This window comes from Myripristis murdjan, chromosome 6 (assembly GCF_902150065.1).
Source record: "Myripristis murdjan chromosome 6, fMyrMur1.1, whole genome shotgun sequence".
Classification (NCBI taxonomy): Eukaryota; Metazoa; Chordata; class Actinopteri; order Holocentriformes; family Holocentridae; genus Myripristis; species Myripristis murdjan.
The window spans coordinates 8,521,878-8,543,461 of record NC_043985.1 but is presented as its reverse complement, the minus strand read 5'-3'; the positions used below and the strand labels follow the sequence as shown (position 1 = coordinate 8,543,461).

At 43.5% G+C, this 21,584-nt stretch overlaps 2 protein-coding genes across 2 annotated transcripts in view; one reads left to right on the top strand and one right to left on the bottom strand.

The window, feature by feature from the left end:
- The first annotated feature begins 282 nt into the window (after positions 1-282).
- vps4a (vacuolar protein sorting 4 homolog A) lies at positions 283-10,271 on the top strand. Its single transcript, XM_030053293.1, has 11 exons — positions 283-504; positions 1,081-1,192; positions 2,163-2,307; positions 2,851-2,912; positions 3,273-3,392; positions 3,772-3,928; positions 4,835-4,983; positions 5,353-5,434; positions 6,378-6,597; positions 6,718-6,858; positions 7,166-10,271. The coding sequence occupies exons 1-11, from the start codon at positions 484-486 to the stop codon at positions 7,265-7,267; spliced, it is 1,311 nt and encodes a 436-aa protein (XP_029909153.1). The 5' UTR covers positions 283-483; the 3' UTR covers positions 7,268-10,271.
- A 2-nt stretch (positions 10,272-10,273) lies between these two features.
- cdk10 (cyclin dependent kinase 10) overlaps positions 10,274-21,584 on the bottom strand; it is a 12,402-nt gene continuing 1,091 nt past the window's right edge. Inside the window, exons 2-15 of the mRNA XM_030053294.1 lie at positions 20,853-21,084; positions 20,333-20,430; positions 19,334-19,406; positions 19,166-19,237; positions 18,176-18,278; positions 17,567-17,648; positions 17,252-17,319; positions 15,484-15,536; positions 14,245-14,314; positions 13,871-13,930; positions 13,214-13,337; positions 12,530-12,669; positions 12,353-12,405; positions 10,274-11,909 (exon numbers count right to left, since the gene is read on the bottom strand). Of these exons, the coding sequence (XP_029909154.1) occupies positions 11,815-11,909; positions 12,353-12,405; positions 12,530-12,669; positions 13,214-13,337; positions 13,871-13,930; positions 14,245-14,314; positions 15,484-15,536; positions 17,252-17,319; positions 17,567-17,648; positions 18,176-18,278; positions 19,166-19,237; positions 19,334-19,406; positions 20,333-20,422 (1,083 nt within the window). The 5' untranslated portion in view covers positions 20,423-20,430; positions 20,853-21,084 and the 3' untranslated portion in view covers positions 10,274-11,814. The remainder of the gene's footprint in view (positions 11,910-12,352; positions 12,406-12,529; positions 12,670-13,213; positions 13,338-13,870; positions 13,931-14,244; positions 14,315-15,483; positions 15,537-17,251; positions 17,320-17,566; positions 17,649-18,175; positions 18,279-19,165; positions 19,238-19,333; positions 19,407-20,332; positions 20,431-20,852; positions 21,085-21,584) is intronic.

Below are 21,584 nucleotides of genomic sequence, written 5' to 3'. Positions count from 1 at the left end.
GGGGGCAGCACATACACTTAATTTATGCCAGTAGCTTTCGTCAAACGCACAATCTTAACCAGAAGTACGGCCGGAAGCACTTTTTCTTCAAATTAAAATTGCCACTTAAAAAAATAAGTACTGGAGTTTGCAAAGTTTTATAGAGAAAATTAACAAGGCGTAGTCCTTTAAATTTGTATAGATTTTTTTTTCATTTTCAAACGGATGATTCGTACATCTTAAACCAATTCTATATATGTTTGGATTTTATTTTACAAAGTGTCGCCGGATGTGTCCCTCGTCATTCTGGGTAACTTGACGTTAGCTCGCCAGCAGACGCAGTGCTGTCATTTTGGCTAGCAGTGTCATTAGCCTCTTCTGTCATGTCAAGAGCAGCCTGTCCCCTCCGGAACCAGAGCAGCTAACAGGCCCGTTTCCTCACACCTCCGTCACCGGCAGCTTCACAGGCACAAATCTGGGCGGATAGCAGAAGAGTGAGATGAAATGACAACGTCAACATTACAGGTGAGCTACCCGTAGCTAGCTAGCGTTAGCCGCAGCTAGCCGCAGCCCGTTGTTATTATGATAAAAAAAAAAACAGCTAACGGTAAAGCTGTCTTTGTTAGCAAGCCTGCCCACTGCGTGTCTTTATTATATTGACAATACGTGTTGGAGCAGCTAGCTAAATATAAAAACTATAATAGCACAGATAGCGTTAGCAGTGGCTGTTAAATCTCCTCCACTGGCTGTGTTTATAACGGGAGCTGGCTAACAAGCTTCTAGCTAGCTGGGCTGTGCCCCTGCTCCTCCTAACCACACTGTGTGCAAGAAACTCAGCTGACAGACATGACCCGCAGAACTAACAACAAGAGAAGGATTAGTGCAAAATTAAAGACCTGACTGAGCTTTATTATTCACTAAATCCTCCTTTCTCTTGGCCCAAGCATCTCTGTCAACATGTTGAGCTTCACAGGAGGAGGACAGGTCCATGACCCCGCTCCTCTGCTCCATCCTCATCCTCTCTCTCCTCTGTCCGTCTGCGTGATGTGTGTGTGTGTGTGTGTGTGTGTGTGTGTGTGTGTGTGTGTGTGTCTCCCACAGAAAGCGATTGATCTTGTGACCAAAGCCACAGAGGAGGACAAGGCAAAGAACTATGAGGAGGCCCTGCGCCTGTACCAGCATGCTGTGGAGTATTTCCTACATGCTATCAAGTGTGAGTACTGCTGAGCTGCATCACATATGGTGGTGTTATAATATTTACATCCAGCGCCCATCCACATATTCCATCTGAACACAAACGTGGCACCTAAAGTGCTGTGTTGTTGCTTGATGTCACAGCTTATGCCAGTTGCCATCGTGCATGTCTTACTATGGCAGAGACACAATATGTTTATCTCCTGATCGATTCAATATGTATTGAGATGCTTAAATATTGCAATTCTTCATGTACTGCGATGCAGTATTACAATTTACTGCAATAAATGGTAGTGGTATTTTTGAATTCTCCTCTAGTTTGTGGATGTAAAGTTTGATGATGCTTTGATTAACCTAGAGGTCACTAGAGGTCATTTTATACAGCGACTTCCAGTTTGACAAAATGCTCTGACTGCAGTGAAATGGCTGCTATGGTGGCGAACATCATCACACATGAATCAAATGTGGCTCATTGAATCCACAAGAGTCTCAGCTCTCCAGTCAAAGCCAATTGATGCAGCTCCAAGACTGTTTAGGCCCTAGTCTTCACAAACACACCATTTTACAACAGGCCACAAGAACACATGTGGACTGCAGGGTTTGTGGCCCAAACTGCATGGGATTAGCAGAAGGTGGGCATGTCTGCAAAGGGGAGAGATGTGGCTGCCCAGAGAACCCATTTTCATTCACACATCTGGAGGTCAGAGGTCAAGGGACCCCGCTGGAACTGGCCATGCCAGATTTTCCTCTGCCAGAATTTAGCCTAAACTTGGAGCGATATTTAGTCCCCATGCTGCCAACCCAACATGACATACTTGGTTGTTTTCTGATTTCATATGATAGCAGTATCTTTATTTAAATCAATTCAGTAATATAAAAGTTATAAATAAAATCACATAAATAAAGAATCGCAATATGTAAATAAATTGTTTTTTTCCCCACCACTAGCCTACGTCTTACACACACTCTGGGTTTCTTGTTTCCTGCAGATGAGGCCCACAGTGACAAGGCAAAGGAGAGTATACGAGCAAAGTGCATGCAGTATCTGGACAGAGCAGAGAAACTCAAGGACTACCTGAAGAACAAAGACAAACAGGGCAAGAAACCTGTCAAGGAGGCGCAGAGCAATGACAAGTACGGCACAGCTCCTCTGTTTGCTTTGGTGTGAACCCATTTGGAAAAGTTGATGTTGTTGCATTTTTGTCTTTGGTTTGTTCAGATTCACGCTGCCTAACAACAAGTTCACCAGAGCCTTTAATCAAAAGTCACTTTGAGCCGCAAGCAGATTAGCAGGTTAGAGATTTTGGTGGTTAGAGAGATCAGAGCAAATCTGACTCCAGAGAACATGAGGAATTAGCTGAATGAAAGCATCAGGCCACACATGTTTTGATATGCTGAACTTTGTGAGCGCGAGGAACAGCTGGCTTTCACATGTCAACATCTGCCTCCTCATACCCAAAAACCCCCTTGTGTGTGTGTTTGGGGTCATTTCCTGTCACTGTTTCTCATTATGTTCTTTTGAAAGACGACTCAACGGCTTTCTCACTGTCTTAGTGCGGAAATTATTTCAAATTACAAATAAAACCCTGCAAAGATGTGAGGTGATATGAAGGCACGCTGGGACACTGAAGTGGAGAACTCAAACTGAGACGTGTTTGTGTCATATTTCCTATGTAGGAGTGACAGCGACAGTGAGGGTGAGAACCCAGAGAAAAAGAAGCTCCAGGAACAACTTATGGGTGAGTGTGTGCATATCGGACTGATGTTGGCCTTTTGTTACAGCAGAACTTCCCCATTGACTTTGTAACCTCTTTGCATATTTTTTCATCTCTAGTTTACAATAAAATTCAGAAGAAGTGAAAAGATGTGCCATTTTATGAGTTTGGACAAGAAACTGAGTTCTCTGTTTAGAGAAATACTCGCACTGTGCTGCTGTCTCATCTCTCTCCTGCTCAAAAATAAATCACAGTACAGTCTCTAAATATAAAACACTTGCTAGGCTACAGGTGCACAGTCACCTCTCTGCTTTTAGCAAACGTTTGTCTCCCTCAGCTTTCCCAACCGGCTGTATCAGTAAGACTGTCCATTTCTGTGTCCAGGTGCCATTGTGATGGAGAAGCCCAACGTGAGGTGGAACGATGTGGCTGGACTGGAGGGGGCCAAGGAAGCCCTGAAGGAAGCCGTCATCCTGCCCATCAAATTCCCTCACCTCTTTACAGGTACTGCATGATCAATAGATTAGAATTTATCAAAACTAAAAGCTGGAATGGAAATGGTAAAATTATCCAATAGTGACTGATTCATTTGCCTCAGTCCAGCTGAGGAAAACTATTCTTATTTGCATTTTTGCCGCATTTCCATAGTTTATGTGAAATTTGCACGAGAGTTAGATATAGATGTCATTGCCGTCTTTCTAAATCCTCTTTGTAGGTTTCAACCTATCTTTTACACATGACTACCCTGACATAAGGTTAAGGTAGAACTTTATTTATCTCCCAAAGGAGGAAGTCCATCATTACAGCAGCAGCAAAAACATACATACCACTGATATAACATTCTTTGGGATAATGGAAGTCCTCTTGGCCTCTGTGTTCCCAGGCAAGCGTACTCCGTGGAGAGGCATCCTGCTCTTCGGTCCTCCAGGGACGGGAAAGTCTTACCTGGCCAAAGCTGTAGCCACCGAGGCCAACAACTCCACCTTCTTCTCCGTCTCGTCCTCAGACCTCATGTCCAAGTGGCTGGGAGAGAGCGAGAAGTACGTTTCTCTCAGTTTAGTTGTATTCCAGACAGGGAAAGTCAGGGATTTGTATAAATTCTCCTGGGAAGTCAAGGAATATCTGGAGTTTGATGAATGGGTCACTTTGTAGAAAAATCGCAGTGCACTTCATAGTTTGCTTCACTGCAAAGCGCATTTTGTTGTGTAATAGAGTGAATGCATTTCTGTGGAATATTGGTACATGACAGTGGCTTTTATAAACATAGACTAGACCATTTTACAGCATTCATAGATGTTTCAGTATCGTGCTGAGTCAAAATACCGATGCTACATATTGATATTTCTTATTGGCATTGTTTTCAAAGTTGCTTTTAAAACAGCTCTATATCTCCATCTACTTGAACAGTGTGGCAAAGCAGTTCCCAAAATAATATTTTAGCACACAAAAGAACATGAACATCGTGTATTATGCAAAAATATATATATATGAAAAAACTTCTGGTACTCATTTTTTTGAGGAAATGAAGAGGCTCTTCTCTTGTTAGTTCCTGTTTGAAATTAGAAAGTAGATCTGGCCGGCAGCATCTGCAGGAAACAGCCACATGGCTGCCTTGCAGCAGGAAAAAACAGCCTGATAGTACTTTAACCAAGAATTGTAAAACATGAAAAAAAGTGCACTGGGAGTTATTTTGCCTTGGATTAATCCTCTTTGTTCATGTTTGTTTATGAGGTTAAAGTGTTACTTTGGAAGCTATTTTGCCATGCTGTGAGTGAATTGATGCACTGTACTTTGATGTGCTGTAATCACACTCTGAGTAAAACCATCCACGAGTCCTCACTTTTCCTCACAGACGTTCAGCCTCTCCCCCTGCCTCACCTCACGGTCTGCTCTCTCCCTCCCGTCTCCCTGTCTGTGTTGCTCTCTGCCCTCGCTGCCTCCCCCAGGCTGGTCAAGAACCTGTTTGACCTGGCTCGCCAACACAAGCCATCCATCATCTTCATTGACGAGGTGGACTCGTTGTGCGGCTCCAGGAACGAGAACGAGAGCGAGGCTGCCCGCCGCATCAAGACAGAGTTCCTGGTCCAGATGCAGGGTGAGTCAAAGGCACAAAAAAAAAACAGATATTGAAAGATGAAGCTCAGTCATGTATTAAGTGAAAATATTAAGATCCGTATAGTGTCGAGTCATCTCTCCGGTGGCTCAGTGGGCTTCAGCATTTATCATATCCTTTATCATATCATCTTGGGCATATATTGTAGTTAATATTGATTTCTAAGCCTTAAACGATGTTGACTATGATTTAAATATTGTCTTTAATTGTAGCTTCAGGTTCAGGGGTCTTAAAAATGTTGTTCTCTCTCAGTGAGTTAACTTTTGTATCCAGGTCATTGCACGTCCTTCATGATGGACCCCAGGGAAAACAGGGGGAGCTCATTATGACTTCACTTCTCTGCTTTCGTAGGTGTGGGAAACAACAATGACGGCATCCTGGTGCTCGGAGCCACCAACATCCCCTGGGTCCTAGACGCCGCCATCCGTAGAAGGTCAGGTGTCCCCTGAACACACCGCTGTAAACTGTGTGTGTGTGTGTGTTAAGACATTTTTGGATGCATAAATGAGTTCTTACAGGATGGATTACTCAAATAATGTATTTCTTTTTTTAAGAGGTAAATTCAGGTTAATCAGGGAGGATGTACTCCTCTGTACATCACCATCACTCTTCTATAAGATTTATGATTTTTTTCACACTCGGAGGCTCCTTTGAAACAAGCAGACCCATGTGAAGTTTGGGTTTTCTTTTATCAATAAATTCTTTACTTTAGTGGTTAAATTGCTCTTTAATTGCCCTCTCCATTTTCCAGTCTGAATTTGCCCAATTGTTAGCAAATTTCTGTAGGTGGAGGGATTTGGGTGCTGCTCACCAGTCACTTGAGACTGAAGTGTCCACCCGCTGTGCCGCATTGGCCAGTTTACAGTGCTGTTGCACATCACTCCGATTTAACCCACTACAAAAATGTCAGTCACTGTTGACACTTTGTTCTGTTTATGCCAAGTCAAGTTGTTGGTGAAATGGCAAATGCAAGAGCACTGTGAAGTCGGCCTAATTCTACTCCCTAAAAACTTGATATTTCTCCCTGATGGGCGTGGTTTTTCAGGAGAGAATATACTCTTCATTTGATCTCACACCTGTATACATGGACATCTAAGCCCATTTGGACTGGGCACCTATTGGAAAAAAAATAATAAATTACGTCAAATCTCAGCTGTCTTGCATTTGGACATCTCCTGTCTCAGTCACACTCCACACACTCTGCATGCAGTGTGCCAGCGTACTGTGGGCAACAGGATCACCTCAGGTTGCACTACTGAGCTGTGTAAGACGTGGGCCCTATCCATACACACTGAATGTCACATTGCATTTGTTTTTCTGCATCTTCTCCTGGTGCACACATGAGTGAGCAAAGGTCATGGTCCGTTGTTTGACAGGTTTGAGAAGCGTATCTACATCCCGCTGCCGGAGGAGCCGGCCCGGGCCCAGATGTTTCGCCTGCACCTCGGCAACACACCGCACAGCCTGAGCGAGGCCGACCTGCGGCAGCTCGCACGCAAGACCGACGGCTACTCTGGAGCCGACATCAGCATCATCGTACGGGACGCCCTCATGCAGCCGGTCAGGAAGGTCCAGTCTGCCACACACTTCAAAAAGGTGCGTTGGTTTTGCAGTCCGGTGTGTGACGGAGCAAGATCAGGAACGTGACTCTTTAGTGTGGCTACTGAAAAGTGGGAACAATCCAGCAATAAAAAATTGTCGTTCATATTGCTGTAGGTTCGCGGTCCATCCCGTAGCAACAACCAGGTGATGGTGGACGACCTCTTGACCCCGTGTTCCCCTGGTGATCCTGCCGCCATAGAGATGACCTGGATGGATGTGCCTAGTGACAAACTGCTGGAGCCCATAGTCTGCATGGTGAGACACTCAGCATTATGTTATAACACACAAACGGCACCTTTATGGTTAATAACACCATAAAATGACAAATGTTTATTTCACACTCTCAACAAGTGTGTCATTTATGTGTTCTGTAGTTTTTTATTTATTATTTAGTAGCAGTTGAGTATTTTTAGTCCAGTCAAGACTACTCACAGTATCCTCTTATGTTATCTTCTGAAAAATGCAAGCAGATTTGGTGGGTGCTAATTTCTAATTATGGATGTTTGAGAAACTGAATGTGAGTTATTAAAAAAAAGTTTTGCTGCCTCTCTCCCTCCTCTAGTCGGACATGCTGCGCTCTCTGTCCACCACTCGCCCCACAGTCAACACTGAAGACCTGCTGAAAGTCAAGAAGTTCACAGAGGACTTTGGAATGGAAGGCTGAGAGAGAGAGAGAGTGAGCGAGCGAGAGACACTCCTCTCTCCCCGTTTCCCCTCCAACACACATAAGGGTCAAACTACAAGGACTACCGCCACCTGTCCCACCCCTCATTCCCCCCGTCCCCCCATCCCTCACCCGACTGCCGCTGTACCATCCTGTAAGCTTTCTGCTCCGCGCGCTTGGTTCACTGCCTTCCATGGATTTCAAAGTGTGTAAATGACAAGGTTGAGAAATGGTGTGTTCTTTACTTCTAAATCATCCGGTCCAGTGTTTTTGAATCCTTGGAAGAGGCTGACCAGGTGCTAAACAAAGAAAATCTTGGTGTGAATTGGTAGAGTTGGACAACAAAAGCCCGTGTCTTTTCCCATTTCAACAACCTTCCAGTAAACCGTAGCCACTACAGCATATTCACTACAAGGATGGGGAGCGTTTTCCCATCTCATCCGCATTAGCAAGAAGGAAGGTGCGTTTGAAGGTAAATACATAGAGTTTGTCCCTCTCTGAGCCCAAACTATCTCTGACTGAAGGACTGTACATTTTGTCGTCATCCTGCACTTTGTTTCGGATCGCTGTGAAGGAGAGTGATGCTCGATAAGCTCCATAAGAAGAATCAGAAAGTCCATGTTCCTGCCAGGCATGTGGGTGTGTGAATGCATCGGTGCATTAAGTGTTTTTATTCAGCTTGTGTTTCTTAATGTACATGTTTTTATTTGTTGACAGCTCTGTTTGTTTTTGTTGTTCTGATGAATGTGTCTGATGGTAATGAATGAACATTAGTGGCTCCTCGCTGCCCCGCTGTCCCGCTACAGCTCCTGGTCTACAACTGGCTTTGTGAGCAACAGTGACCCGGGCAAAGCAGGACGTGGGTTTATTTCAAATATTTATAAAGCTCCAGTAGAGAAGTGCTTGACTGGTACTGACCAAGGTCCGTTTGTTTCATTTAAAGCAACACTGAACTTTGGTGGCGTGTTGGGTTGTACCTGGGCGTCATGAGCCTCCCGGGCTGCTAATCCATAACACTGTAGTTCTGTTACTTCCATTGCAAGAAGACCTTCTAAACCAAACGGATTATGCCAATATAAAAAATAAGTCCCGCTACCCATTTTTTATGGAGATTAAATGGCTATTTTCTTGTTATTTTTCCCACCAAAAATTGGAAAGTAGATCCGGCAGGTCGCAACTGCAGGAAACTTCTGCATAGTAACCTTGTGCCAGGAAGAAATCAGTGTCGCAAATTATAATCCAAACCAGGACTTGTCCTTTATATTGGCATAATCTGTTTTATTCGTGTTCATACATCTGTTAAAATCGTTAATTTAGGAGCTGTTCTGCTGCACTGTGGAAGTGAATGGAGAGATTATTGACATAGTGTATTGTGGATTATCAGCCCAGGGGAGAACAGAGCAGCTAATGAGGAGATTTCACCACCATGTTGTCGTATTCCCACTCGTCCTGAAAAACCTGGGAATCCTGGAACTTCATGGACTAGAATTCTAGTCATGGAAAACACCTGGAAAATTTGAAAGCTCATAAAATGTCGTGGAAATAATCACGAGACGCTGTAAAAGTTTGGTTGAGATTATACCTTCAGACAGTTTTCCCTCACTCATGCTGCAGATTTTTAGGGACTGATGCACCGTCTGTGAGCAGCAGCTAACATGTATTATGGAAGTCACTGAACATATCTTTAGAAAATCCTGGAATATGATTTCCTTTAAAGTAGGAACCCCGATGTGGACTCCTAACGCCTGGGAACTGTACAACCCAGCATTCAGTTCAATTCAAAATTCAGTTTTGCTTTAATGAGCTGTTTACTTCAAAATACAAGAATGAAAAAAAAAAAAAAAAACACACAGAAGTGGTAATAGTCTTTGAGATGTTTTTTTTTTGTCCTCATCTTTAAAGATGCACTTTGCAAAGTTGTTGAGGGTGGAGTGGAATGAGGACCATTGAGACTTAGCTGACAAAAACATGGAATGAGCAGTGTGTCAGAGGTGATCCATCGATCAGAAGTCAACTCTCAGATTAGGTGCTCGTTCCACATGTCGGCTGAGTCCAGGCGGCTCAGCAGCTCTGCATCTTGCAGCATGTTGTCTGTGATGTGATTTTTTTTTTTTTTTGTGCATTTTCTGTTGAAGTCTGGCTATCACTGCTCATGCTGCACGTATTTACTTACCTTTAAGAAATAGTGGAGAATTATTTAACAGGTGTTCAGTTTTCGTTCCCGTTTTGAACAAAGAAATCGACACACCTCTGGAGGTTTGAATATCTGGAGTTTTTCCAAACCCGTCTGTTTTGCCCAGGCGCACTGTGCAACAGAAACACTATTAACTTATTTATTTTAGCACAGCTACTCTCTCAGCTCAGTGTCGTTTGTCTGACCCAGACCTCGTGCTAGAAGACATGTTTACACTGTCAGTATTTCCTCTGTTGATGTTTCATGAAGGAGTTCCATGTCCATGAGAAGGCAGAGGCTTCTTCTCCGTTGGGAAGCAATGGGAGGTGCCACTACGAGGCTGACACTACTGTCATGTTTCATCACTGTTCTCGCAGGGCTGGCTTTCCCTCTCCCACCAAGCAGCTCACAGTCTCTCTGCTGTAAGCTAACAGCTTGTGGGAAAGTGAGTCCTAGCTGTTACATCAAGAAGCAGGATTACCCAGTTAGCCAGAATTTGATTTAATTCATTAGGTCTGAAATAATCTGAAATTAGATTTGTGCAGCGGTTTTCTTTGTCATGTAATCACACCAACCACTGAACTCTCACTCCAAATCACATCAGGTCCAGGTCCAGGTCCAGGTCTGGCTCACTGAGTAATGTTACTTCTTGAAATAGCTCATTGCTAGTGTTGCTGTGTGTTTGTATAGCTGGAGGTGCATATTGGCTCAGTGCAAGGTCAGTTATTAACGTCCCTGTGGGGACCTAACCTGCCGCTGGCCCATGTAATCGTTACTACTAATTTAACCTGAATTAATAAAAACAAACTACATTTCAAATGGTAACAGCCACTTACTGGTTTGAGATTTTTTATTGTGGTTTTAGCCAATTTGGATTTCATCTTCAACACAATAGTAAAATTATTTTTAAATATTAGCCAAGCAGGCCCGACCTATAAAACCAGGAGGTGACTACGTGAGTTATATTCCTGGTTTCAAGGGCTGATTGCTGCTAACTCTAAAGCCAACTGATATAAATGAAAGGTTTTTTTTCACCTTTGTCATCATATACAGGTTTTCACACACTTAATTTGTTCATAACATTTATCATCTGACTGTCATTAGGATCCAATTACACTTGCTAAAGAGTAGAATATATGGTGGCTAATGGGGGGTGTATTATTTACCACATTTACCAGTAACTGAGTATTATTGTCATTGTTACGCAGCTCAGTATTTATACTGAAGGTGTAACTATGAGCTGATGTGAACTCAGATTTCAGAAGATTTCCTCTGGTGTCGGAGCTACGTGCTGTTGACTGGCTGCAGGTGGAAAAAGTATATTTTCCCCAAATTGTTCCAGATTTCATTCGTCTCAGTGCACAGAAATCTGGAATCAGCATCTGCTCATTTTCACCGATAAACAGTAGAGCTGAGTTTCCAGAACAGTCCCACTGACCACTGTTCATTTGTCACTGTTTAGCCCCGTCTTAATACTCTACATCGCCCCCTGTAGGTGGAAACACATATTGTTGGATTTAGAATATCCACCCCTCCACCATTTCGTCTGTTTCTAGAAACGAGGCCACGGTTTAGTCACATTTTAGACATTCAAGGACACTTTCACGGGACGCGCAGCTGCTCATGGACACACTGATTGGTTGTGGGGATCAAAACACGACTTTTACTCGGGGGATGACCTCTCATGTTTTGTTTTTGTAATGACCCTGCCACTCTCCTCGAATGGAAATGGCTTCTCCTACTTCTGTCCCACTTTCACCCCACTTTGAATCTTCATACTGGATCTTCAAGCAGGTCCAGTGCATCTACAGGAACGGTGAGTGAATGCAGCTGACATGGAGGCAGTGTCCACGCCTTCTTTTTGCTTTGATTTAATGCATCAAAACAGTTGTAGTCACAGCAGAAAAATAATTTTGTCCCGACTCCTTCTCACCTCAAACAACACAATTCCTCTGTATCAGCCTCAGTTACACTTTGTCAATATTAACCTGACCTTATTTAGGACACCAGACGTTAGCAGGAAGGAGGAAATTCAATCTTCCACATGTTAAAGAGAGGAAACTGATATTGAGCCACTTGGTAGCCTACACAGCTACATTCGACTGTTGCATCTACATCGCAGAATAAACAGTTACAAGCTCAATTAATCAACAAAAACATCTAGTCAGTCCAGTCAACAGGTTGATCTGTGCCACAGTCCATCTGCACAGAAACTGAACTGGTATTTGCTCAAAATGACACGATAAAAACCTCAGTCTGTGCCTCCACGGCGTGCAATGTCAACAAAAATCATCATCTGGCCGCGGCACGTGACTGAGAATGTCGCAATCACGTCGCCATCTTCTGATCCAGCATCACCACCTCATCTTCATCTTCACACTTTGCTTCGTTTGGCGTGGCTTTCCACCAGAGGAGCAGCCCGTTTGTTGCGGTGATGAGGGAAGGTTGGCATGAGCTCGGGTTCACAGGCTGCAGAGGGAAGGAGGGACCAGATTAATGACACGCCGCAGGCTGGAGTTTACACTTTTCTACGATGTACATCCTCAGACTCCCTAAGACCTCATCTTTCCTTCTCAGACTTCAGACAAACAGACAGAAAGGCTTCAGGTATCCGGAAAAACCTGGTCAAGTCTCAGGTCTGATACAATTGGACGTAAGACCAAAGCCCCTCTGACAAACAGGTACAATTCCCTCAAACTGCAGTAAAGTTGGAGAGAGTTTCTTCCAAGAGTTTGGACTGATGTCCAGTTGTACCAGATCTAAGGCTTGTGAAGTTTCTCCCAACACCTGAAGCCTTTTAGTTTGAAGAATGACCATTGTTTTGTCTGAAGTCAGAGAACAGAAGCTGAGGATGTCCTAAAATCTACACCGTACCCTTCACATTTTATCCAGAATGTGCATCCTTGACTTACGTAGAGGCTTCTCCTTGAAGTAGGAACTCTCCAGGCAATCTTTGGCAGTAGCCCTGTATTTAAAAAAAAAACAAAAAAAAAACAAGAGACAATAAATGGGCATGGATAAGCTGCCGAGTTCCTCTATAGAAGATGTGCCCGTCTGCTATGGAGTGATCAGAGGAGCGGGTTAGTTACCTGCGCTGTGGGTTGTACATGAAGAGCAGGTTGAGCAGTCGGTGTCCGGCGTCAGACAGCCAGGTGAATTTGTTCTTCAGGTTGTTGTACGGCTGCTTCCTCAGACTGTACTGGCCGACGAGGGGGAGTCGAGAGAAACCCTGTGGCATACAGACGCACCACCGCTCATGTCTCAAATTCAAATACAGGAACAGTTCACCCAAAATCCAGAAAAGATATTTTCCCACTGAGCCACATTTCAATCCCTCCATTCAGACAGTTTGTGTGATTTCCAGCGTGATGCGATCCTCCTTCACCTCTTTACCACGAGGCAGGGTGGTTATAGTTTGTCAAAAATGTACAAGTGAAAAACTCCACTGGAACAGCTCTTTCTAAAAATAATGACACGCACACCCAACATAATCCACACCAGAGTTTTATGGGAACTACTGCCTGACAAAGAACACAGGCAAACTGTATCTATCCACTTCTTATTTGTACTTGTCGGGCAGATACATACAATTTGCTAGTTCTCTTCATTTTTTACCGCTAATTGGGAGCAGACAGATATAGAAACTGTCTGGATGGATAGACTGCAGCACATCCGTTCGACTTTACTTGGGTATATTTAGGCGAATAATTGTTTTTGCAAAATGCTGAAATGTGCAAGATGTAGGGTGAGCTGAACGGTCGCTGCGCTCTTACCGGCCAGATGTTCTCGTTGGGCGTCCCCAGCAGCTGGACGATCAGGTCGACCTGCTGGATCTCCGAGCTTCCAGGCAGCAGAGGCTTGTGGGCCAGCAGCTCAGCCAAGATACAGCCCACCGCCCTGCACGGAGACGGATTTACATTAGGGAGAAACAAATTTACCATTTCCAATGTTCACTGTATTTTGTTTTGTTTGCAAAATTTTTTTAAAAAATGCAAAGTGATGCTTAGACTATTAAAAACAACAAACATAAAAACACTTTCAGCATATCCATTAATTCAGTGGTTCTCTTTTTTCCAATTATGCACCCCTTTGAAATATTTGAAGTATCTTCTGACCAGTGCAAAGAAAATTTGGAAAAAAAAAATAAAGCCTATATGCGAAGGTCCAACTCCATCAGAGTGTGAAACAACAACCTGATACAGAGGAGATTTTGTTTGTTCCGTTTTTGCTTCTTTTTTCTCTTCTTCCTCCTTGTTTTCAGCTGAATTGCTGCTACGTTCCAGCCACTAATCCATTTTCTGGATTTTGTCTTGTCTTCCTGGTCATAGTGAACCAAAATCCTCGTTCGACGGCCACGGCAGCAGATTTACACCACAAACACACACATTTGACCCCCCTCCTCCCAACTGTGCCACAAGCTGAAGCCTCACCACATATCTAATGCTGTAGTCTGGGTCTTGGTCCCTAGGAGGAGCTCTGGTGCTCTGTACCTGCAGACAGAGAGAGGGAGGAGGGCGGAGGGAGGGAGAGAGAGAAACAGAGAGAGAGAGAGAGAGGGCCTGTCATTCAGAGGTAATGGAGCTGATGAACAGGGATTAGTTAGAGGGATTAGAGAGGCAAGTTTCCATTGTGGCAGCACAATGACAAAGTAGGCGAGCACAAGGGTGAGCTGCAGATAAAGACATGCACACAGCACACAGTTAGGTGTACCACACACACACACACACACACACACACACACACACACACACACACACATACGTGTGGCTCCAAGGCCAGGTAACCACCAAAACGCAGCACTCACCACAGTGTGACCACTCTGGGCGTCATGGGCTGCAGAGGGATGCCGTACATGCGGGCCAAGCCAAAATCAGCTGTGCGGTGGGAGCAGGGGAGACCAAAATTAACACCAATTCAAATATTAATACAAGTGCTACTAATGACAATACAATTTATTTATATAGCATTTTTAAAAACAGCTTCCAAAGTGACAAACAAATAAAGCACACATTAGACAAGGGAAGAACAATTAATTGAAATATCTAAATTGCACTATGGCCAAGCACAATATCCAAACTGTAAGAATTACATTTATTTGATGAAAGATAATATGTGACAAAATACCATTATAAATGAGGACGAAGAAAATGATGGAAAAATGATCCGTCCTGCTAAAATTGTGAATTTTTTTTCCATTGCCACTAAAAGAAAGCATAAATAGAATGGGATGAAAGGCATTACATAAAACGAAGGCAATAAAAATAGGTCTTAAGTAATGATGTAAAATAAGCCAGCGATGTTGCCAGTCTAAGCTCTTCAGGCAGAGTCGCTCCCGAGCCAAAATCTGGGCAAGTTTAGTTTTAAGTCGAGATGCTGGAACGGCCACAAGGACGCTGCCAGCCTGACTTTGGTGGCCAACCTTGGAAGCGCTTTTGCTTCAGGAGCCCAGGCCGAGTGCTGGGAGGACCAGCCTGACACTGCTGAGTGCTGTGGTGCCTGCTCTGGCTATAAACTAAAAAAAACATATTGTCTTTTATGATCATGTTATTGCACTACTTAGTACATCAGTAGTCTAATTTACATCAAAGAACAGATATAAATTAAAGAGGTAGTGATCCCTTGTGGGCGCTGCTCGGCTCTAAGGACATCAGGGGATCAGCCCAGAGAATCACCGGGTGCTGCCAACAGCCTGGTGATGCACTAACAACACAGCGGCCAGGACATGACGGGACACGGAGAGACGGAGCTCGCTGTGCTGAGGAACACACACCGCGAGCCCAAACGCCACCGCTGACTGATGGAACACATCTTCTATAATAAACGGCGGGTTTTCATTTTAGAAATATGAAGGTTAGAGACGTCCCTGAAGAAAAACATGTATTTATGTAAACTGCCTTTCATTTGCTTCAACTCTTGCACAATTATCGAAGAGGGAGGTCAGAACTTGGTGGCGGCAGAGTTTGGGATGTCTGGCAGTGTGTGGGTGTGATGTGATTACGAGCAAAGTGGCAGAGGCCGTCACGGTAGTATAGCGGTGACTTACCTATCTTAACGCAGCCTTTGTCTGTCATCAGCAGATTAGACACCTTCAGGTCCCTGTTAACAAGATTGTACTAGATAAGGACGGCGCAGCGATAAACAGAGGCTTCAGGTACGATTCAGCCGTGCCTGGAGCTTCCAACACATCTGCAGCCTGAACTCACAGGTTTGTGTTGCCTGTGAGCAAAACACCTCTGCATGACAAACGGACCACGCGGTTTTGTGGAAATGGATTCTAAATGAAATGTTGCTGCATTTTTAATTTAAGCGAACAGCTAAAAGGCAACTGCTCTGACCTGACAGAAACAAATACTAGGTGTGTCTGCTTTCCCTCACCTCGTTTGCTCTTGCATCCTTAACACTTAATCTGCTGTTAAATTTACATCAGCCTTTGCCCAAAAACAGACCTTTGGCTCTTTCTGCACTCATGAATGATCTCGTTAAGCGCCGTGATGACTTTTGCCCGTCCACCTTGGATGCTACTGCACCCCTGAAAGTCAGATCGGTCGGCGAACTTAATCCATCTCCATGGCTTAGCGCAAAAAAAACAAGAGTGCAGAAAAGAGTGCCGAAAACAAGACACACACCGTCAGAGCTGCTCATGTACTTATCAAGGTGACATCCTCCAGATGGGAGGTATGGAAGCCCGCCAAACACACACCACACACCCGACCTGTGACTACCACCAGGAGTTTGACCTAAACATTTTCTCCCAGTCTCTGTTTCATGTTTTGATTAACTGACACTGAAATACTAATTAAAATACTATAATTTTCTGCTTGCTAACTGGATAATCAGTGAGCCGGATGGTAGCTCTCATGGTGGTGTGAGTCTGAGTTCAACAGGTTCCCTCGGTCCTGCTCGGTCCAATCAGCAAGACACCAAAACTGATGATAACCAACCTTTTTCACAGCTCTTTTGACATAAAATAGCAGCGTAAACACAGATATTACTGCTAAACGGTTCCATTTCATTCTGTTTTTTTTCCCTGCTGGCTCAGTGGAAAAGCTCTGGTGCACTCAGGTGAAAAAGAGCTTCACTTTATGTTAAATTAAATGAGCAACAGCTGTGTTTTTACCTGCTGTTTGGCCTCTGTGACAAAGGTCTGCTCAGGCTACGCTGAAAATAGTGAAAATCATCCTTTATCACGGGCTTTTACAGGAACGCAGCACTGACCCAGTCCTCATTCATTTCCCATGAGGTGTGAGTGAAGAGGATCAGCGGGGGGGCAGCTCAGTGAGACACATTAAACTGTCCTGTCTTTAGCTCTCGTCTTGACACAGTTTTATTTGAAGGGCCAGGTGGACGAGAGAGGATGTTTAGAGATTTGTGAAGGTTTTACTCGTTGAAATTTTAATTTACACCCACTCATGCAGGATAATGTTGATGTTTAAGACCCTCTGTTTTACAGGAAGTGGAAGTCATGTGAGGTCATTTCATGGGGACATGTGGCTAATGGCCACTACCAACACTAGTTTTGACAAGCTGATCTTATCTGAACCCAAAATCAGTCAGATAGATCTCTGGTGAAATGATCAGATCCTGGTCAAATGCATTTAGAAACACTATCAGATGTGGATCTCCACTATGGCTGCCAAAGGGTTTGTTATATTTCCTGACAGCACAGAGTATTTATCAGATTATAAACGAGTCGACGGCAGCATTTCCATTATCCTGGGTACATTTCTGAGCAACCCGCCTGTTGTCAAGTCATTACAAAAAGAGGCTAGGAGAATGAAGTGTGTGCTTCCAGGCGAGTGTGTGGGACCGACCTGTGCAGAATGAAGTTGTGGTGGAGATACTCCAGACCTCTGAGCAGCTGAAGGACGATACACTTCACCTGGAGGAGGACAGAGACTTAGCACACTGCGCGACTCCGATTAAAAAGACGCATGTTACTGTCCCAGACACGTGGGTGTTAAAGTGTCTGTGAACACCCAGCGGGGCTTGAACACATGTACACATATAAATCCAGTTTGTGTCATTCTAACAACAAATCTAAGACAAACAACAGAAAGGGAAGTATAGTTTTGTGATTTCTGGCCTGGAAAATGGCAGCTACATGTAGGAATTCGACTGTGTCCTACCTGAGCCTCGGAAAAGGGCGTCTGCATGTTTTCCAGCAGACTGGCCAGGTCCTGTTCACAGTAACTCATCACCAGAAACAGACTGGACAGGACACACACACAAACACACATACACACACAAGCTGCTGGTTAAAGATGCCATATGCAGTTACATGTATTTATAGATTAAAAGTGTGACTGTAGCAGATCGTGGAGCTACATTCAACACAACATCTCTGATAACGTAGTAATACACTGTTATATAGTGACACATCTTCACATAAGAGCACAAAAACAAAATAAAAAATAATGTGAAAATCTGAGAAGCTAGAAAGAAATTTTAAAACAATGCAAAGCATGAAATTAAACCACAACAGGGAGGTCAAGTGCATTAAATGAGAAAATAATCCCTCTTATGTTTTGCCTAAATTCTAAATGAATTCAAGTTGTGATTTAACTTTATTTAGTGATTTTGACAAGCAAATTTACGATGAAAAGCAACGTTTGGAGTCAGCAAGTTTTTAACCCCTTTACAGAGATACTCCAATGTTGTGGAGCCTGTTGTTGACCAGGAATTCATTCATTGTGTGTGTGTGTGTGTGTGTGTGTGTGTGTGTGTGTGTGTGTTACCTCTCCAGCTGGCTGCCAACAACCACCTCCTTCAGCTCAACTATGTTGGGATGCCTCAGCCTCAGCAGCAGGGTGATCTCTCTGAGGCTGCTGATGGGAATCCCTGTGAGGGGGACAGCAGGGCATCCTTCAGACCGTTTCAACACTTAAAAAACAAATTTAAAAACCAACAGACACTAAAAACAAAAAAAAAAGCTGAGGAAAAAACAGACTGGTTCCAACGGAGCCTGGCAAATCAGAGTCCTGAAACTATAAATGGGCAAACACAGATGAAGGGAAGTGCGGAAGGAAATGTCTGGCATTCTGTATTCACTCTGTTCGATATTATTTGCATGTGGTTTGGACTTTTACTCCGACCAAATGGAAGTGCAGCAAAGTAATATAACACATAAGAAAACAAAGCTGACACTGCTGTTGCTCCCGGTTACAGCTTTTGATGAAACGACACAACTCATGACATTAGTCCTGTTTTTGGTTAACTAACTTTAAAACTCCACCTCGAGTGAGCCAAATGTGAAGCATCCACAAATGCCATTATCTAATTTTGTAGCTGCATTAAAATTAAGCTCAGGCCTGAAAACAAATATGCATAATAAAAAATAAATAAAAAAAATAATAAAGATATGCAGTTGCTGCAGATAAGATATATTAAGTCTTTTTAGGCCTTGAGATTTCTTAAATTACTTTTCCAGACCTCTTGACGCCCGATTTTCTCTTAAATTTCCCATTAAGTAATTTCAAAAATGAGGGAAAAAAATGTCCTTATTGTATGAATGTTGGCTGCAACACTTCTTGTGCATCAGTTTAGACACATTTCCCTGGAATTCAGCAGCACATGTTTGGAAAGCTATAGATCCCTACAAAAATTTACAATAAAATTCTGTGGGTTTGAACAAAGGTTTGGTGGTTAATGACTTAATGTTAATGTTTGCACACAAATGGAAATTAGGAACAGACTCTTAGGAATATGAGTAACAGCAGCAGTCTCACCATCTTTCTCCTTGTCCATCCGGACCTTCTTCAACGCTACAATCTCATCAGACTTGGTGTCCCGAGCTCGGTCTGCATGACAACAGGAAGCAGACAAGCTGACCAACCGAACCACAATCCACAAAACCAGGTGTAGATCTAGTGTCCAACCTAGAAAACCTGACTTACACACAATGCCATAGGTTCCCTCCCCTATTCGGTTCAGCTTCTCAAACTCTTTGACACTTCTGCAGTTCCCAAGCTGTAGAGGAAAGAGAAAATAAAGAGATGAGACAGATGAGAAACGCTTCCATGCATGACATGATTCCAACACTGGTTAGGAAGACTTTAGATGGCATTACCAGTTCATAAACACAGGACTCTTGAACAGCAAACTGGGATTGGAATCATGAAATCATGAAAAGGAAAACCAATTAAACGGCTCTGGTTAACCGTCCAGTAAAGTTTACTCTGTTAGAAAGTGCAGCCTGCTATACCCATGACATCAAGGCTGCTCAAAAGTACCTGAAGGTGAGCAGACCACAGCACACAGGCTTCAAAGAAACCCTGGGATGCCAGTTTTTGGGTGCTTGGTGTAGGATTATGTTATTGTCAAGCCATCAAGCAAGGTCATGAGAAACAATTACTGAAGCAGTGAAAACACCCACCATTTATTTACACATACACACACTTACATGCATTCCTACTATCTTGGTGTGTAACAAACGGGTGTTCTTTTGGATGGTGAAAGCTTTATCCTTATCTCTATTCAAAAATATGGCATTTTTAATACTGCCTCATTTGACCAAAAACATAGTCACCTTTGAGAACACGACACACTGAGACCTTTATTCATTTGTGAGAATTTAATTCGGCACATATTAAATCCACCGAGAAGCAGCTGTTTCGTTAAAATACAATCTTAGCGATTGGTTTACACCGCGCCTACCAGTGTTTATTCTGACAGGAAAAATGAACTGAATAAGAGGTTAAACACCGTTTAAGTATTACTTGGTACATGCCGAATTTCTCAGTGGATCATCACGACTTGTAAAAGGTTTAAAATCATGCTCTGTGAATTGTGTGCATTTACCCATAAGCAAGGCATCATTAAACCACCAGAATCTTAAAGGAAGTTTGGCCCACAGAGCTCCCGGTTTAGCAGCGCGAAACAGCACCAACTCTTACCCTGTCGTTTTGTGGCACTGTGAAGACTCTGTTGTTCTTAACCGACTTCAGCTTTATAGGGTCCGGCTCGTCGTCTGCAGCGGCGTCCATACTGTCAGCTGAGAGCACAAAAAAACAAGCCCAGGTTAACAAATACTGTGGGATTTGGTGAAGCTAGCGACGCGACAGCAGCCGGAGGTGAGCGCCGCCATTTGTTTTGCTTTTTCGGCCACAAGAGGAACAACTATGCGTTTTCCCAGAGTTTGAGGGTTTGCGGGGCACAGCATGAATCCGGAGTGCACCGTGCAATCACTTAAAACTAAACAGTGGAGATTTCTTTTCACTGCACGGTGGCACTTTTCTTAGACACCAGCCTACCTAGTATTAGATATCCCCATAATATCTGTAGTCCAAATCAATTCCCCATTCCGAGGAGGTCAAGAGTTGAAGAAGTTCCACAACTGTGACTAGTAGATCAAACCACAATTTCTTTTTTGTAATTAAATCTATTCCCTATTCCCAAGCTTGCTGATCACCTCACCTTCTTCAGCAGGACACCGTGCTAGTTTTGGGGTTTTTCATGAATTTGCGGCCCACCACGAACGGGGTTGAAGTAGGCCTGCGCTCCTTGATGGCGTCTGCCACGGTCATGTTGGTTGGAGTTGCGTAGATGTCCTCCCTGGAGGGAGCGGTGATGATGATGAGGGGCAGACGCTGAGAGCCGTCACCGGAGTCTGATGAGTCTGCGTTGGTCTGTGGTGAAGAGGCCGACTCTGCAACAAACACAAACACAAACTGCTTTATTCTCCAAGGGAACTGGGGTTTCTTTTTTTTTTTTTTTTAATGAAGATCCATAGATATTGTGCCCTTATTGTCACGTCATGGGAATTATCCCACAAGCTGTGTTATTCACAGAAAACAGGGGCAGGTTAGATGGTTCAAATATGTCCATCTGGAAGGATTTATTTTTCTATTTTTATCTACTGACGCACCTTAAGAGATAGCTTACAATTTCGTTCTATCTTGTATGCAGTGACAGTAAAGGAATTCTAAAGTCCAGGTGTTATGCATTCACTGGACTTACTCTAACACTTCCTTTACTGTATTTTTGAAAATTCAATATCTCTAAATCAAACCACTCTCCTATAAACAACGTCTGTATTAAACTACAGAAATAAGGGGACATGTGGATTCTCATATCAGTGCCCCTTTAAAGTCAGGTCATGATACCACAGTGATGTGTGCCCATGCTGCCCTGTTTTTGTTGGGTTTC

What these genes read in the sequence shown, in the direction of transcription:
- vps4a (XM_030053293.1), top strand. Translation starts at nt 484, where the DNA reads ATGACAACGTCAACATTACAG. An exon ending in GAGGCGCAGAGCAATGACAA is followed by an intron (nt 2,308 to 2,850) that starts GTACGGCACAGC and finishes TTTCCTATGTAG; the next exon opens with GAGTGACAGCGACAGTGAGG. An exon ending in ATTCCCTCACCTCTTTACAG is followed by an intron (nt 3,393 to 3,771) that starts GTACTGCATGAT and finishes CTGTGTTCCCAG; the next exon opens with GCAAGCGTACTCCGTGGAGA.